Source organism: Mauremys reevesii, linkage group 1, assembly GCF_016161935.1.
Source record: "Mauremys reevesii isolate NIE-2019 linkage group 1, ASM1616193v1, whole genome shotgun sequence".
Lineage (NCBI taxonomy): Eukaryota > Metazoa > Chordata > Testudines > Geoemydidae > Mauremys > Mauremys reevesii.
The window spans coordinates 15,136,120-15,152,403 of NC_052623.1; the positions used below are offsets into that span (position 1 = coordinate 15,136,120).

The 16,284-nt window shown below is 42.3% G+C and overlaps 1 protein-coding gene across 6 annotated transcripts in view; it reads right to left on the minus strand.

Annotated features, from left to right (window-relative positions):
• LOC120396082 (disintegrin and metalloproteinase domain-containing protein 20-like) overlaps nucleotides 1-16,284 on the minus strand; it is a 162,980-nt gene that overhangs the window by 125,862 nt on the left and 20,834 nt on the right. For 3 of the 6 annotated variants that reach the window (XM_039520993.1, XM_039520990.1, XM_039520991.1), the window contains 4 exons: nucleotides 15,577-15,653; nucleotides 14,789-14,993; nucleotides 8,604-8,675; nucleotides 7,169-7,240 (listed from right to left, as the gene is read on the minus strand). In XM_039520993.1, the coding sequence (XP_039376927.1) occupies nucleotides 7,169-7,240; nucleotides 8,604-8,675; nucleotides 14,789-14,993; nucleotides 15,577-15,653 (426 nt within the window). Of the gene's footprint in view, nucleotides 1-7,168; nucleotides 7,241-8,603; nucleotides 8,676-14,788; nucleotides 14,994-15,484; nucleotides 15,684-16,284 lie in introns of those variants that run through there. The other 3 variants (XM_039520992.1, XM_039520989.1, XM_039520994.1) reach the window with 2 other exon arrangements.

The window sequence follows — 16,284 nt, forward strand, 5'->3', positions numbered from 1 at the left end:
AAGCTGACAACTAAAATGTCTGTAATACCAGAAGTTGTCAGAGGAACTGGGGATTTGCAGAAATACAAAGGGACAGATTAATCTAAACAGCTAATCAAATAACCAAACAACAAAAAAGTCACATGACTAGGCATCCTGCAAGCTGCCACCACTTCATGAAAATGATGCAGTGCACATCTATGATGGAAATTAATAGTTGTAAACAGCAGTGGTATCACAGGAGATTGCCTTGAAGCTTTAGGGTAATCTCAGACAGACATATACCAGGGAATGGGCAACACCTTCTCCTACTTGAAGAAGGTAGGGAGATAAGGGGCACTTAGTTTGCCATTTTGCCTTAGAAGGTCTCAGCTAGGCCACAACCACAACAGGTTAAACCAGGGGTAGGCAACCTATGGCACACATGCCGAGCTGATTTTTAGTGGCTCTTACACTGCCCAGGTCCTGGCCACCGGTCTGGGGGGCTCTGCATTTTAATGTAATTTTAAATGAAGCTTCTTAAACATTTTAAAAACCTTATTTACTTTACATACAACAATAGTTTAGTTATATATTACAGACTTATAAAAAGAGAGCTTCTAAAAACATTAAAATGTATGACTGGCACACGAAACCTTAAATTAGAGTGACTAAATGAAGACGCGGCACACCACTTCTGAAAGGCTGCCAACCCCTGGATTAAACACAAACAAGCCCTGGGACATGAACCCTGCCAGAACAAATGAATATACTACATTCTGACAACAATAGTACTAATATTTCATAGGAAACTCGCAAGTCCAAGCAACAGTGCAAAAACCACAGATACTAATTGAACATTGTTAGTAAGTTTTGATAGCAGCTTGGTTACAAGTATTTGGAATTATGTGTTATATCAATGTTGTTTGTTAAGTGCTCTCATTATTAAGTTTTGGCTGGGAAAGAAAGATGTGGTAGTGGGAACTGTACCTTGAAGTGGTTTAACCTCCTAGACAGGAAGTTTGGCAAAGGAGCGCTGCAAAAGCCTGTTTCTGCTATGCAAAAGCAGCTGGAACTGTGTCAATGAATAAAGAGGATTTATTTCAAGCACTTGAGCCCAGAGTGACTTCTGAACACCATGGCTTTGAAGAGACTAGGAGGATGCAAACATTCAAAAATACTTTAAAAGAGTCAAGGACCAACCAGTTGCAAGAAGGTATCAGTCCTTTATTCAGGAAAAGCATATGGTGAAAGGAGTTATTTAGTTTAGGGCCCAGGAGATCCTCATAGTTCATAACACTCTCTGACTCATGGGTTGTGTTTGTTTACATGTTTACAAGGAAAAGATTATTTTCACTACTTGAATCTCTAGTGAAGTTTGCCAGGACTCAACCGTACCAATGCAAAAGTTTGGCAGCTTGTGGAGGACAAGAGTTTCACTTCGGGTGTTCCCCATATTGGAAGGAAGACCTCTTGCCATAATCACTCAACCAACACGCCAAGAGTGGAGGAATTTAGCCAGAAGAGTTGTGTTGTTTGGCTGATGCAGTCTGCATTTCCGTGAGCATCATGATTTGACAGGTGGCCTTTTTGGCTCTGTCTTGCCCTAGGAGGTCTACCCCTCTCTTGGGGTTGAGTAAAGCTCCCCAGAAAACCATTCATTGACCTGAGATATGCTTGTTCTTGCTGTGGTTAATAAAGCACAGGTGAGGCAGAAGATTATTAGTGCTTGATGTGCACAAGACCAATTGGTGTTTTGAGGCTTTTATGAGCCAATTGCCCAGCTATGCTAATATGGGAAAGTTCTGGTGAGGGAGTGTTAGTGACTAAGCACAAAAATCTTCTAAAGACATATTGAAAATGTTGAGGTCCTATGGTGACTCATACTGCATAAGTAGGATGATAAATTTGGGGAGGTCTGTATCCTGCAGGTTGATGGAAGCCAGAAAACTTGCTTGCCTCAACAGCAACAGTGATGCACCTGTAAGTATTTAATTTTAAGTACTTTTAAGTTGGACTAAAGTGATCATCAAGGTATTAATTATATTACCCAGAGTATTAAAAAATGGAGCCGTGCTTCACAGCTATCAGGCCTGAGCCATGGGTGGCCTGTGTACACCAGTCAGCTGCTAAGTTGTAGTCCGGAGATGAGTAATGGAGTCAGGAGCGAGCAGGTCAGAATGCCAGTAAGTCAGGGTCAAGCAACAAGTTGCACGGGGGAGGCAGATACCAGTTAGGGTCCAAACAGGTCAGGATATCAAGAAGTTGGGGTCAGGTAGCAAATAACAAGATTGAGGAGAAACCATGGTCAGAAGCCGGAATCCAGGGTCTACAGCAACCAAGGTCTGGAGCAGAAAGAAGCAGACAGGCAGCCTGCATTGTGGTTCAGACAACTCCTCATGATGGCTTCCTGGTTTAAATACTAGCATCAGCCAATCAATGGCCTGTAAGGGGCTGCCACTCAGGCCCTGCTGGGAAGTACTTCCTGAAGAGTCTTTCAGCAGCAACATAGCCTAAGCTTCCACTGGTGATGCAGAAGTGTCAGCAGCCCAGACCCTACCTCTCCACCTCCCTGCTCCTCAGTTCCAGCTTCTAGTCCCATAGGTTCTTACAATACAAGAGGGTTATTCACGTTGTGCAGTAATTGAAGTTCTTTGAGATGTATGTTCCTGTGGGTGCTCCACTTTAGGTGAGTCTGTGTCCCCCTGACTGAGATTGGAGATTCAGTATAGTGCTGTGCAGCCAAACCACCCTCAATTCCTTCTCCGCTGCAGAGTGCATGTCTGAACTCTGAAGTAGAGAGGAAAAGGGCAGATAGTGGAGCACCCACAGGGATACACATCTCGAAGAACCTCAATTACTGCACAAGGTAAGTAGCCCTCTCTTTTTCTTCAAGCTGTGTCCCTGTGGGTGCTCCACTTTAGGTGCCTGTAGAGCAGTGCCCCTTGTTAGAAGTCTGGTGCTTCAGAATTGGATCTGGAAACAATGATAAGACAGCTAGTCCTAACAGAGCATCTGAGGTTGAATCTTGCTCAATTGCATAATGTCTGTGATGAGTACATTGTTCAGGAAGGCTATTGAGGTAATGATATGGTGGAGTGTGTTCAAGTTCCCAGTAGGGGTTGAAGATCATGTTGGTGGTAGCAAAGGAGAATGCACGTGGAAATCCATTTTAAGAGCCTTTGCTTGGATATGGCTGATCCTTTAGATCTTTTCATAACAGAAAGGAATAGCTTGGGTGACTTCATGAAGGGTTTAGTCATAGAATCATAGAATGATAAAAGATTAGGGTTGGAAGACACCTCATGAGGTCATCTAGTTCAAACCCCTGCTCAAAGCAGGACCAACGCCAACTAAGTCATCCCAGCCAAGGCTTTGTCAAGCCAGGCCTTAAAAACCTTCAAGGATGGAGATTGTACCACCTCCTTAGGTAACACATTCCAGTGCTTCACCACCCTCCTAGTGAAATAGTTTTTCCTAATATCCAAACTAGACCTCCTCCACTTCAGCTTGGGAACATTGCTTCTTCCTTTATCATCTGCCACCACTGAGAACAGACTCTCTCTTGGAACCCCCTTTCAGGTAGTTGAAGGCTGCTATCAAATCCCCCCTCTCTTCTCTTCTGCATATTAAATAAGCCCAGTTCCCTAGGCCTCTCTTTGTAAGTCACGTGCCCCATCCCGCTAATTATTTTTGTTGCCCTCCGCTGGACTCTCTCCAATTTGTCCACATCCTTTCTATAGTGGGGGCCCCAAAACTGGATGCAGTACTCCAGATGTGGCCTCACTAGTGCCGAATAGAAGGAAATAATCACTTCCCTCAGTCTGCTGGCAATGATCCTACAAATGCAGGCCAATATGCTGGTTGTCTTCTTGGCAACAAGGGCACACTGATGACTCATATCCAGCTTCTCAACCACTGTAATCCCCAAGTCCTTTTCTGCAGAATTGCAGCTTAGCCAGCCGGTCTCTATTCTGTGGCAGTGCATTGGATTCTTCCATCTTAAGTACAGGACTCTGCACTAGTCCTTGTTTAATCTCATCGGATTTCTTATGTCCCAATCCTCCAATTTTTCTAGGTCACTCTGGACCCTATCTGGACTCTCTGGTGTATCTACCTCTGTCCCCATCTTAGTGTCATCCACAAATTTTCTGAGGGTGCAATCCATTCCATCATCCAGATCATTAATGAAGAAGTTGACCAAAACCGACTCCAGGACCGACCTCTGGGGCACTCTGCTTGACACTGGCTGCCAACTAGACATCGAGCTGTTGATCACTACCCATTGAGCCTGACGATCTATCTAGCTTTCTATCCACCTTATAGTCCATTAATCCAATCCATACTTTAATCCAATCCATACTTTTTTAACTTGATGCCAAGAATACTGTGAGAGAAAATATCAAAAGCTTTGCTAAAGTTAAGATATATCATGTCCATCCTTATCCCCATATCCATAGAGCCAGTTATTTCATCATAGAAGGCAATCAGATTTGTCAGGCATTACTTGCCCTTGGTGAATCCATGTTGACTGTTCCTGATCACCTTCCTCTCCTCCAAGTGCTTCAAAATGGATTCCTAGAGGACCTGCTCCATGATTTTTCCAGAGACTGAGTTGAGGCTGAGTGGTCTGTAGTTCCCTGGGTTCTCCTTCTTCCCTTTTTAAAAAATGGGCACTATATTAGCCTTTTTCCAGTCATCCTTTCAATATAGAATGCTAATGCCCATCTGACACCTAGAGTGTGGAACTTTGTCTCTCATTTGTTCTCATGAGGTTTAGGGAAGAATGATGGCAGGTGGATGGGTTGATTGCAGGTGGAATGAGAAAGGTATTTTGGGTAGAAATTTAAGATGCAGTCTTAAAGTGACCTTGTCTTTGAGGAAGATTGTATATGGAGGTTATGCTGTGAGCCCCTAGTTTTCCCACTCATCACGTGGATGTGATAGCGATGAGGAAGGCCACCTTCATTGACAGGTGCATGAGTAAACATGGGGTTCGAACGGGGTACCAGTGAGACAGCGTAGGACTACATTAAAGTCCCAGGGTGGGGTGGGAACTCGAATTTCCAGACAGAGGTTCCAAATACCCTTGAGGAACCGTTTAGTGATAGGATGGGTAAAGACTGAGAACTAGGGCAGTCAAGTGATTTAAAAAATATGATTGCTATTAATCGTACAGTTAAACAATAATAGAATATCATTTACTTCAATATTTTGGATGTTTTCTACATTTTCAAATATATTGATTTCAATTAAAGACAGAATACAAAGTGTACAGTGCTCCCTTTATATTTGTTTTCATTACAAATATTTGCACTGTAAAAAAGAAACAAAAGAAATAGTATTTTTCAATTCACCTAATACAAGTACTGTAGTGCAATCTCTTTATCATGAAAGTTGAACTTACAAATGTAGAATTGTGTATAAAAACAACTTATCTCAAAAATAAAACATAAAACTTTAGCATCTACCACTCATTGTTTACATTTATGGGAGATAATGCTGCCTGCTTCGTGTTTACAATGTCACCTGAAAGTGAGAATAGGCATTCACATGGCACCGTTGTAGCCGAAATCACAAAATATTTTCGTGCCAGATGCGGTAGAGTTATATGTCCCTTTTTCTTTGCACACCATTCCAGAGGACATGCTTCCATGCTGATGATGGGTTCTGCTCAATAATGATCCAAAGCAATGCGGACCGACGCATGTTCATTTTCATAATGTGTGTCAGATGCCACCAACAGCAGGTTGATTTTCTTTTTTGGTGGTTAGGGTTCTGTAGTTTCCACACTGAAGTTTTGCTCTTTTTAGACTTCTGAAAGCTTGTTCTATACCTCGTACCTCTCAGATTTTGGAAGGCACTTCAGATGCCTAAACTTTGAGTCGAGTGCTGTAGTTATCTTTAGAAATCTCACATTGGTACCTTCTTTGCATTTTGTCAAATCTGCAGTGAAAGTGTTCTTAAATCGAACAGCATGTGGTGGGTCATTATTCAAGACTGCCATAACACAAAATATATGGCAGAAAGCGGGTAAAACAGAACAGGGGACATACAATTCTCCCCCAAGGAGTTCAGTCACAAATGTATTAAACCATTATTCTTTTAACGAGCATCGTCAGCATGAAAGAATGTCCCCTGGAATGGTGGCCAAAGCATGAATTTGGTGGCCAAATTCGTATGAAGGGGCAAACAAACGTTTAGCATCCCTGGCATGTAAATACCTTGCAATGCTGGCTACAACAGTGCCATAGTTTCGGTTGATATTGTAAATCAGAAGCAGGCAGCATTCTCTCTCGTAAATATAAACAAACTTCTTTGTCTTAGTGATTGGCTGAACAAGAAGTACAACTGAGTGGACTTGTAAGCTCTAAAGTTGTACGTTGTTTTGTTTAGAGTGCAGTTATGTAATAGGTATGTGATTGGTCCTTTGGGATCAGAAGAACCCTTTGGTTGATTAAATTGGTTTTAATTAACCACTCATCATTAAGTCTCCTATATGGGTGGTGAAACCAGGGCTGGGCTACCTAGGGAGACTGCATTTCTGGCTTCTTGTTAGCCAGTGTAGTGAGACAGAAGTTTACTTTTGTTGGTAGTTGGGTATATCTTATTGAAGAATAACCACCAGTTTGGGGTGAGTCTGCCCCATTTCTCAGCAGTTTTTCCTGAATTTGGTATTCTCAGTTGCGACCCACTGAGGCACAGTGATGGGGAGTTTGGCCACACAGTGCTATATAGACACCAAGGAGTGGCATGAGACAGGAGGAGCACATGTGTAGCCCAAACTGGTACTGCTACTAAGAATCTCTGATTGCAGGTGCAGGGACTCAGACCCATCTAAAGAGGAGTACCCACATGAATGGGATAAAACAATTACATTTCCCCATACCATCCAGCTTCCAATGACCTAGTAGAAAAAACTGTTAGCACTTATAAAAAGGATATGAATATGATAAATAGTGGGAGTACAGAAACAAAGCTGGCTTGCTTTCTTCCAAAATACAGATTTCCTCCTCAAATGATAACAGGCTTTTCGTTCAATAGGAGAAAGTAATAAAGAATTTGGATTTAATCCATACCAGAGCTGCTACCCTCTATACAGATAACCAGTGCAGGGGACTAAGAGGGCAACTTATGCCTTCTGATTTCCCAGTGTAGATGTATAACATCAGTCACAAGTGTGCCCATAATAAATGAGTAAATAATTCACCTCACTTGTAAAATGGATATATTGAACCATCTTCAATGTCAACAAAGTTTCATTGGAATCTTCAAATAAAAACTAGAAGAAAAAAGACCAAAACCGGTTAGAATCTCCATTCTGAACAGAAAATCAATTCTATGTGGGATCTTTAAAGAGCAGCAGTTGTTTCATGAAAAATCTTTCCAAATTAATTGTAATTCACACAAATATGCCAACATATCATTTCACTTCCCTCATTCTTTGTTATTAATCTACCTTTTCCATTTTCATGACAATTATATTTTTTGTGATTTTGCTCCTTTTAAAATATTCCATCAGGATTTTCATCCTTTGATATAGATTGAAGAGCCCATTATCAAATATTTGCTCTGCATGTAGGTAATTATAGATTGTGGTGAAGTCATCCCTTAACCTGGTCTTTGTTAACGCTAAATAGATTGAACTCCATGATTCTATTGCTATAAGGCATTCTTTCTAATCCTTTAAACATTTTCATGGTGGCTCTTTGAACCCTCTCCAGTTTATCAAACATCCTTCTTGAATTGTGGACATCAGAATTGGACATAGTATTCTGGTAGTGGTTGTACCAGTACCCAAAATAACCTCTCTGATCCTACTTGAGATTCCTGCTTAAGCATCATATTAGCCCTTTTGGCCACAGTGTCACATTGGAAGCTGAACATATCTTTTAGGAACTCATTCAATCTTGATATAAAAACTTCAGTGACAGTAAATTCACCATGTCCCTTCATAAGTTGTTCCCACAGTTAATTAACTTCACTGTTAAAATTTATCAGCCTGAATTTATTTAGCTTCAATTTCCAGACATTAGGTATTGTTATGTCTTGGTCCGTTACACTATAGCAGTGGTCACCAACCAATTGATCGTTATCAACTGGTAGAACATGGAAACTCCAAGTCGATCGTGATCTCTGGCCGTGGCAGTGTAGCAGGGCTTCTGCTAAGGCAGACTCCATACCTGCTGCACACTCACACTGCTCCCAGAAGTGGCTAGCGTAGCCCCATTAAGGGGGCAGGAGCTATTATCTTGCCTGGGATCGATGGGGGTCTGACAGGCCTATAATTTACTGGGTCATCAAATTTACCCTTTTTAAATATTGGCACATTAGCTTTCTTCCAGTCTTCTGGAACTTCTCCAGTTTTCTAAGATGTACTGAAAATCAACATGAGTGCTTCAGCAGGTTACTCAGCCAGCTCTCTTAAAACTGTTCAACGCAAGTTATCTGGACCTGCTGATTTTAAAATATCCAACTTTCATCAACTGAAGGATATATTTATATTTCTAGCCAATGACTAAGGAGAATGAATCACATCCTAATGCATAAATCTAATATCAATGTTGCATATATACTTTTAATGGGTGACTTAAGTGCAGAAGGATCACTAATAAAATAATTTAAAGTTAGAAAAAAACACTTACCTTTGCTTTATCTGCAACAAAATAACACTCTAAATATCTGGTAGATGTGTACAAAGTGTCTAGTTCACCTTTCTGGAAGAAAAGACATGTAAGGCAGGGTTATGTAAAATAAATTGATGTGTTTAACTGCACGCAAAATAAACTTCTGAATCATACCCTCCTGTATTATGTCACCCACACAACAGGAAAATCTTACAGAATTATAATTCTTGGACAGGGTAACAAGCCTTCTGGATGGGGGGAAGCAGTAGATATGGTATACCTTGATTTTAGTAAGGCTTTTGATACTGTCTCACACAACCTTCTCATAAACAAACTAGGAAAATCCAACCTAGATGGAGCTACTATAAGGTAAGTGCATAACTGGTTGGAAAACCATTCCCAGATAATAGTTATTAGTGGTTCACAGTCAAGTTGGAAAGGCACATCGATTGGGGTCTTGCTGATGCACTGGATTTGAGGGGTGTGTCCCCCCCAGATTTTGATCAAACTGACTGCAACCATATTGAATGCATTCAGCCACCATGAGTTAGTAAAATAGAACACTACATAGTTAAGGGTTAATTGGAATATGCAGGGCTTCTGGAAGCAAGGTCAAAATTAGCTGTAGGCTTCAGTTTCTGCTCATCAGAATGGGAGGAAGTGAGAAGAGAGTTAACAAATTGACACTGAAAGAAAATAAGTGTACGGAAACCTTGAATTTGGATGCCTTTGATATAGAAGTTTATTATGACTAAGATTGTTAGAAATGTTTGTTGATAAGTAGTTTATTGAAGTTAGAAGAGGTGATCTACTATGAGCTCTGTGTTTTGTAAAAGTTAGTTATAAAAAGACTAGATAATAGAGTCAACAGGGAGTCCGGTGGCACCTTAAAGACTAACAGATGTATTTGGGCATAAGCTGCAGGGAACAGTTCTGGGTCCGATTCTGTTCAATATCTTCATCAATGGTTTAGACAATGGCATAAAGAGAACACAAAGTTTGCAGACAATACCAAGATTGGAGGGGTTGCAAGTGCTGTGGAGGATAGGATTAAAATTCAAAATGATCGGGATCAGCTGGAGAAATGGTCTGAAGGAAATAGGATGAAATTTTCAATATGGACAAATGCAAAGTACTCCATTTAGGAAAGAACAATTAGTTGCACACATACAAAATGGGAAGTGACTGTCGAGGAAGGAGTACTGCAGAAAGGGATCTGGTGTCATAGTAGATCACAAGCTAAATATGAGTGGACAGTGTAACACTCTTGCAAAAAATGAAATCATTCTGGGACGTGTTAGCAGGAGTGTTGTAAGCAAGATGTGAGAAGTAATTCTTCTGCTCTACTCTGCACGGATTAGGCCTTAACTGGAGTATAATGTCCATTTCTGTGTCCCACAATTCAGGAGAGATGTGAAGAAGTCTGAGAACGTCTAGAGAAGAGAAACAAAAAGAACTAAAGGTCTAGAAAACATGACTTATGAGGGAAGAATGAAAAAACTGTTTGTTTAGTCTGGAGAAGAGAAGACTGAAAGGGAACATAACAGTTTTCAAGTACATAAAAGGTTATTACAAGGAGGAGGGAGAAAAATTGTTCTCCTTAACCTCTGATGATAGGACAAGAAGAAATGGGCTTAAATTGCAGCAAAGGTGGTTTACGTTGGACATTAGGAAAATCTTCCTAACTTTTAGGGTGATTAAACACAGGTTAACCTAGGGAGGATGTGGAGATTCCATCACTGGAGATTTTAAGAGCAGGTTTGACAAACACCTGTGAGAGATGGTCTAAATACTACTTAGTCCTGCCATGAGTTCAGGGGACTGGACTAGATGACCTCTTGAGGTCCCATCATGTCCTATGATTCTATGGTTCTGTCATTCTCCAGAATACTATTTTCTTGGCACCAACACTGAATTTGAGAATAATTGCATGACGCTAACTGACAGTGCTGGGTAAGTGCTACTATAAAAATATAATTGTTTCCTTTATAAATGGGTTTCTTTAGAGCAGTGGTTCTTTATGTTTTTCCAGTGGAAAACCAAAATTACCTGCAGTTGCTTGCTGTAACCCACTGAATCCCACAATCCTTGATGCAGGAAAGGACTGAAGTCCCAGTGAGAAGTTCCTTTTTAGGTCCTAAAGCTGTGTGGTGGCTAGTGGGTCAGCATTCCTGGCTGGCCTGAGGTTCCCCAACCAGGACCTCTGCCTTGTCCTATCACATAAGCCCCCTCATTTTGGGGGCTCATTCAGCCTGTGAGGGAGAGGGAGGTTCTTTTTTCCACAGCTGCTGGAGTTCTCCAAACCCTCTCCAGTCTTGTCCCAATATTACCAGGTAGATCAGGGTGGTCACTAAGCCGACTCTGTGAGTCTCAATATGGCCCTTGACTTCCACTTTTGTGACGGGGTAGGGCAGCACATCGCTATGGGTACAGTGGATGTCAATAGGGTGCCCCCACCATGTCAGGGGACTCCAGCAGGCTAGTCCACATGATGGTCTGGCTATATCTGAAGTCCACCAGGCCCATTATTTTGGTGCCATTGACCCATACTGGTAGCAACATCCTAGCTGGGTCCTCTTTCAGGTGCCTGCTGACCATGCCACCCCTTAACTGCAGTGCACAAAGGGACACTCCCACCTGAACTGCCCCTGCCATCCACACTCGAAGCACTTCCCCTTCAGGGTCACAATTGGCTGGCCCACCTCTGGTGCCATGGGTCCTCCTGATAGGGCATATCCCCCTCTTTGGGAGCACAAGCCTCCTCGCCATTCCACCTCTGCAGTTAGGTCTCTCCCTGCAGCCCGGGCCATCTCCTAGGATGATGACCAATTTAGCTGTTCTCAACCTTCTCTCTGAACAGGCCCCTGCTAGGGATCAGAATCTTGCTTTGAGGGGCACTTCCCTCACTGTCAGTAAGGATCGTCTCTCAGCATACTTGTAGTTCTCCATTAGGGCCATGGCCTCTGTGAGGGTCGATGGCGGATGGCGCTTCACCCATTCCTTCATCACGACTGGGAGAATATGGATGAATTATCCTAACACAATAATTTCCACCACCTTCACTCTGGTCTGTTTTTCTGGGTATAACCAGTACCAACACTGGTCCTTCAGACATTTGGCCACCACGCAAGGCCAGGTATCTCTCTTTGAGAAACCTCCAGTGGAACAATTTGGGATTGGTATCTAAACGATCTAGTATGGCTGTGTGATGGGTTGGATCACAGAAACCTCCCTGGGAGCTGCCCCCTGATGTGCCAAGACTACTTCTATCCCTGTTTTCCCTGCCAGCTCAGGACTCCAGCACCCTGTCTTGCTGAGCCAGACACTCCCATCTGCTCTAACACAGACCCAGGGTCTGAATTACTTGCCCCAAAGCTGCAGGTTTACCTGAAAACAGCTCACAGAAGTGTGCTTGTCTTTAGAATGCAGATGCCCAACTCCCAATGGGGTCTAAACCCAAATAAATCCGTTTTACCCTCTATAAAGCTTATGCAGGGTAAACTCATAAATTGTTCGCCCTCTATAACATTGATAGAGAGATACGAGTACAGCTGTTTGCTGCTCCAGGTATTAATACATACTCAGAGTTAATTAATAAGTAAAAAGTGGTTTTATTTAATACAGAAAGTAGGATTTAAGTGGTTCCAAGTAGTAACAGACAGAATAAAGTAAGTCACACCAAGCAAAATAAAATAAAATGCGCAAATCTATGTCTAATTAAACTGAATACAGATAATCTCATCCTCAGAGATGCTTCAGTAAGTTTTTTCCTCAGACTGGACACCTTCCAGGCCTGGGAACAATTCTTTCCCCCTGGTACAGCTCTTGTTCCAGCTCAGGTGGTAGCTAGGGGATTCTTCATGATGGCTCCTCTCCTCTCTTCCCTTTGTTCTGTTCCACCCCTATATATAATCTTTTGCATAAGGTGGAAACCCTTTGTCCCTCTGGGTTTCCACCCACCCACCCTGGAAAAACACCAGGTTAAACATGGATTCCAGTTCAGGTGACATGATCACATGTCAGGGCAAGACCTCATTACCCACTTGCCAGCATACACATATACAGGAAGACTTACAGGTAAAACACAGCCATTTGCAGACAATGGTCCTAGTTAATAGGAGTCATCAAGATTCCAAACCACCATTAATAGCCCACACTTTACATAATTACAATAGGCCCTCAGAGTTATATTTTATATTTTTAGTTTCAGGACTGCTGGACTGTAATCCTGTTCTGTTCTTTACAGAATAAACCTTGTTCCTGGTAGTTTGTCTGAGTGGGTCTAGTCTGAGGTGAACACACACTGACACACAACGCAGAGCACATAGAGGAGCCTCAGGCTCAGTTTCCCAAAGTAGTGTAAAAAGTCGCAAGGCAGGCTTCCCCTATCTTGAACAACCTCTACAACCTCATAGTGGGCCAGTGAACAGGACGGGGAGTTACACTTTTCACAGGACTCAGGTGTTGCCCATATTCTGCACCATGTATCAGAGGCGGTGGACTTGGGTCCAGTCCCAGCAGCATCACCCAATGGCAGTTCTCTGGGTTATGTCACCCAGCAGCAAGCATCAATGGCTGGGAGTAAGGGAACCCGGGTTCTCCCTGCTCTACTTGGTTCCAGCCCAGGGCCCAATGAAGCAGTAAATCCAAAATGAGACAGACGCCTCTATGCCTGATCCCTGGACAACTTTCTACACTGACTTCTGTTCCTCTGTTGGTGCTGCTGGTTTGCCTCTGAGTCCCTTCTGGAGTTCTCCTATCCATGCGTCCTCTCACAGTCGCAGCTCATTGTTGCTGAGCTCTGTGATTGAAAGGCCTGTGGTGGCTTAGCATGGAGGACTGTGTCCAGCTGCATGGAGCGTTTGTGGCTTCGACCAGAACCTGCAACACTCAACTGTTCTCTTGCTCCAGCTTCCCAGACTGAGCTAAACTGCTCCGTTTTGAGCTCAGCGTTGACTGCGAGGATGCCCAGTAGAGGCAGCTGGGTGGGGCTTTCTGGGCCTAGAACTGCTCCTTAACCCTTACTTCTCCAGTGTGGGGTTCACAGACCTCACCACAGTACCCCACTCTGTCCCAAACTGTGGTTTCCCAGGGGAGTGAGGAGACTTGGGTGTGGGTAGGAGACAGGATAGCATAATATTTTATCTATTAGCAGGGGGTTTAGCCCAGGAGCTTGCATATGCCAGGAGGATTTCTTTCAGCTAGTGTTTAGCCACATGTCCCACAGACCATAACCTTTTCCTTGGTTTTGAATCTTCTGTCTTTCACAGGGACTGTTTATTGGATGGTTGAAGATCTGGGTCCTAGCAGGGTCTGGCATAGACCTAGTCTTTCATGTAGGAGGGATCCTCCTGAGATGTAATGTAGCTTCTGTGCATTGTGGGTTATCTCCACAGCTAGGGGAGATTAGGCCTTGGTTCTCCAGTGCCTAATCTCACCTACCTGCTCTCAGTGCAGTCCTCTTCATTTAGACCCATGGGTCAAGATGCAAGGAGGGGAGGAGAAAGGTGTGACAGCTTGACTACCCCACTACTCTCTCTTTCCCAGAGTGTCAGGCATTCCCTAAGTGAAACAGATGGGTGTGGGGTGGGGGGTGAGGGGATGACCTTCTTCTGCCAGACGGAAGTGGAATACTGGAATTTATCTGACCTTGCAAAAATCAAGTCAAAGCAGAATTGACAACACTTCTAGAAAGAAATCAGCAAAAGGATATAGAGATCGAACTACCAACTGGGGCATTTAGGCACACGAATAGATTCCACGATGGTGACAAACTACTTCTTTCACAATCAACAGATAGGAGTGCTTTTAGCTAACAGACTTATGGATGGTAAACTCAGGGGTAACAGAATTAATTTGTTCCCCTGACCACAAAGTGAATTTCCAGCACTGCTGAGGTCACTTCCAACAATGAGTTTGAAAAACATGCCTAACATGCATATATTAGTATGTTCTACATCACAGGTAGTGAATTATCTTTTGTTAAGGCACAAATTTCTTGGTCAAGGTATAATCAAGGTCCAGACTCCAGAGAAAATAATTAAAAAAAAAAATAATGAGTAAAAAAAAAAGATTGTGGGGTCCATTCAAAAGCATATGGTAGTCCAGATTTGGCCTGCAGTCTGCCTGTTGATTACCTCGTTCTACATAATATGCATTTACTTTATGTGAGCCCATAAATAATAATAAAAAAAAAATCTTACATCCACTTCAAGTTGTCTCTCCATCTGAACCATAGATATTTGATGTTCTCTGCCTTTAGCGGCTTGATCTTTGATATCGTCATCAGTTACTCCACATCGATCAGGTGAATCTTCAGCTGCCATTCGATAAATAACATGTTGAAATGTAGAGGAAGATTTAACAGGTTCAATTTCATAGTTTAAATCGTAAATCATCAAATGGCCCCTGAGAATTGCAAAATTGAAGTGTGATTTAGAGACTTGAGAAAATTAAAAAACTCTGCAAACATATAAGAACTGGTCAGGAATTTTCCATCTGAGTTATTTTTGATGTATAATGCAGTTTTTGCACAACTTTTACTGAAATTTCCTCCTTTGCCTTCTGATAGGAAAGTGCTATTGAGGGGAAAACATTTCCAATTTACAATTGAATCGAAATGTTCTTGGTAACACAGCCACCTTTGAGAGGCACAATTAAGAGCCCGAAGAGCCCCGAATGGCCATCAAACCACAGTTCAGTCATCATCGCACTATCTGTTTTAAAAGCCACAGATCCATCATCACTGCACTACATATACATATATTATATATACACACATACATATATAAAATTAAGATTACAGACTTGTGATTCTAGCCCTATGCAGTAACAGCAAATGACACTTAACAACTGATTAGCATGAATTCTACATTAGGAAAAGGTAAAAGGGCACTAACCAGTTATTCTGTTATGTTCAATCTACCTTTCCATTTCAGAAGAAGAAAATTAATAATGTTTGCAGTCTAGCATACTGAGGAGTCTACATTACCAGAGTCCAGAGCAGGTGCTGAGAACTGCAACAGATTCTGGGACATCCTCCACATATCCAGAGTAGTAGCAATCATCCTGCAAGGTCCAAAAAAATGTTTTTCTTTTCTGTCAATATTAGTCAAAGAGAATAATAGATACTAGTTACACAAAATTAAATACACAGTGCAAAGTCTAATTTTTTTTGCATCTGATCTCAAAATGGGGTTCTAATATGAAAAAGGAGTGTACAAATTACCTCTTTTCACTCAGCAGATCTGTTCTCCCGTGTACTCAGATCTGCTGACTTTGATGTCAAAACCGAGTTTTGCTGCTTTTCACTCATGTTAACAGTGCAGAGACAATGCAGCAGAGACTGAGTGAGCTTCAGAGAGGTTCTCAAATATTACACCTTTCACACAATGAATTCCTAATACCTTACTATTCACGCTTCTACTACCTTACCATCAATAGTTAAAGACTTATTAACAGAAAAATAAGCCTACTGGAAATGATATGCACAGGAGAGCACAGATCATACAAAACAGTAGGCATTACATGCACTGTACCTGTATCTGTTTACTTACCACACCAGGGCATTGTTTGGGATCATATCAGAGTCCCTTGGGTTGCCCAGAGTTCTTGGGGTCATCTGGGCTCAGAAAAGCAGGCGTAGCAGTGCAAGACTCACCCCTGCAGCACCTCCTGCTGGTCTCTCAGGGAATTAGCT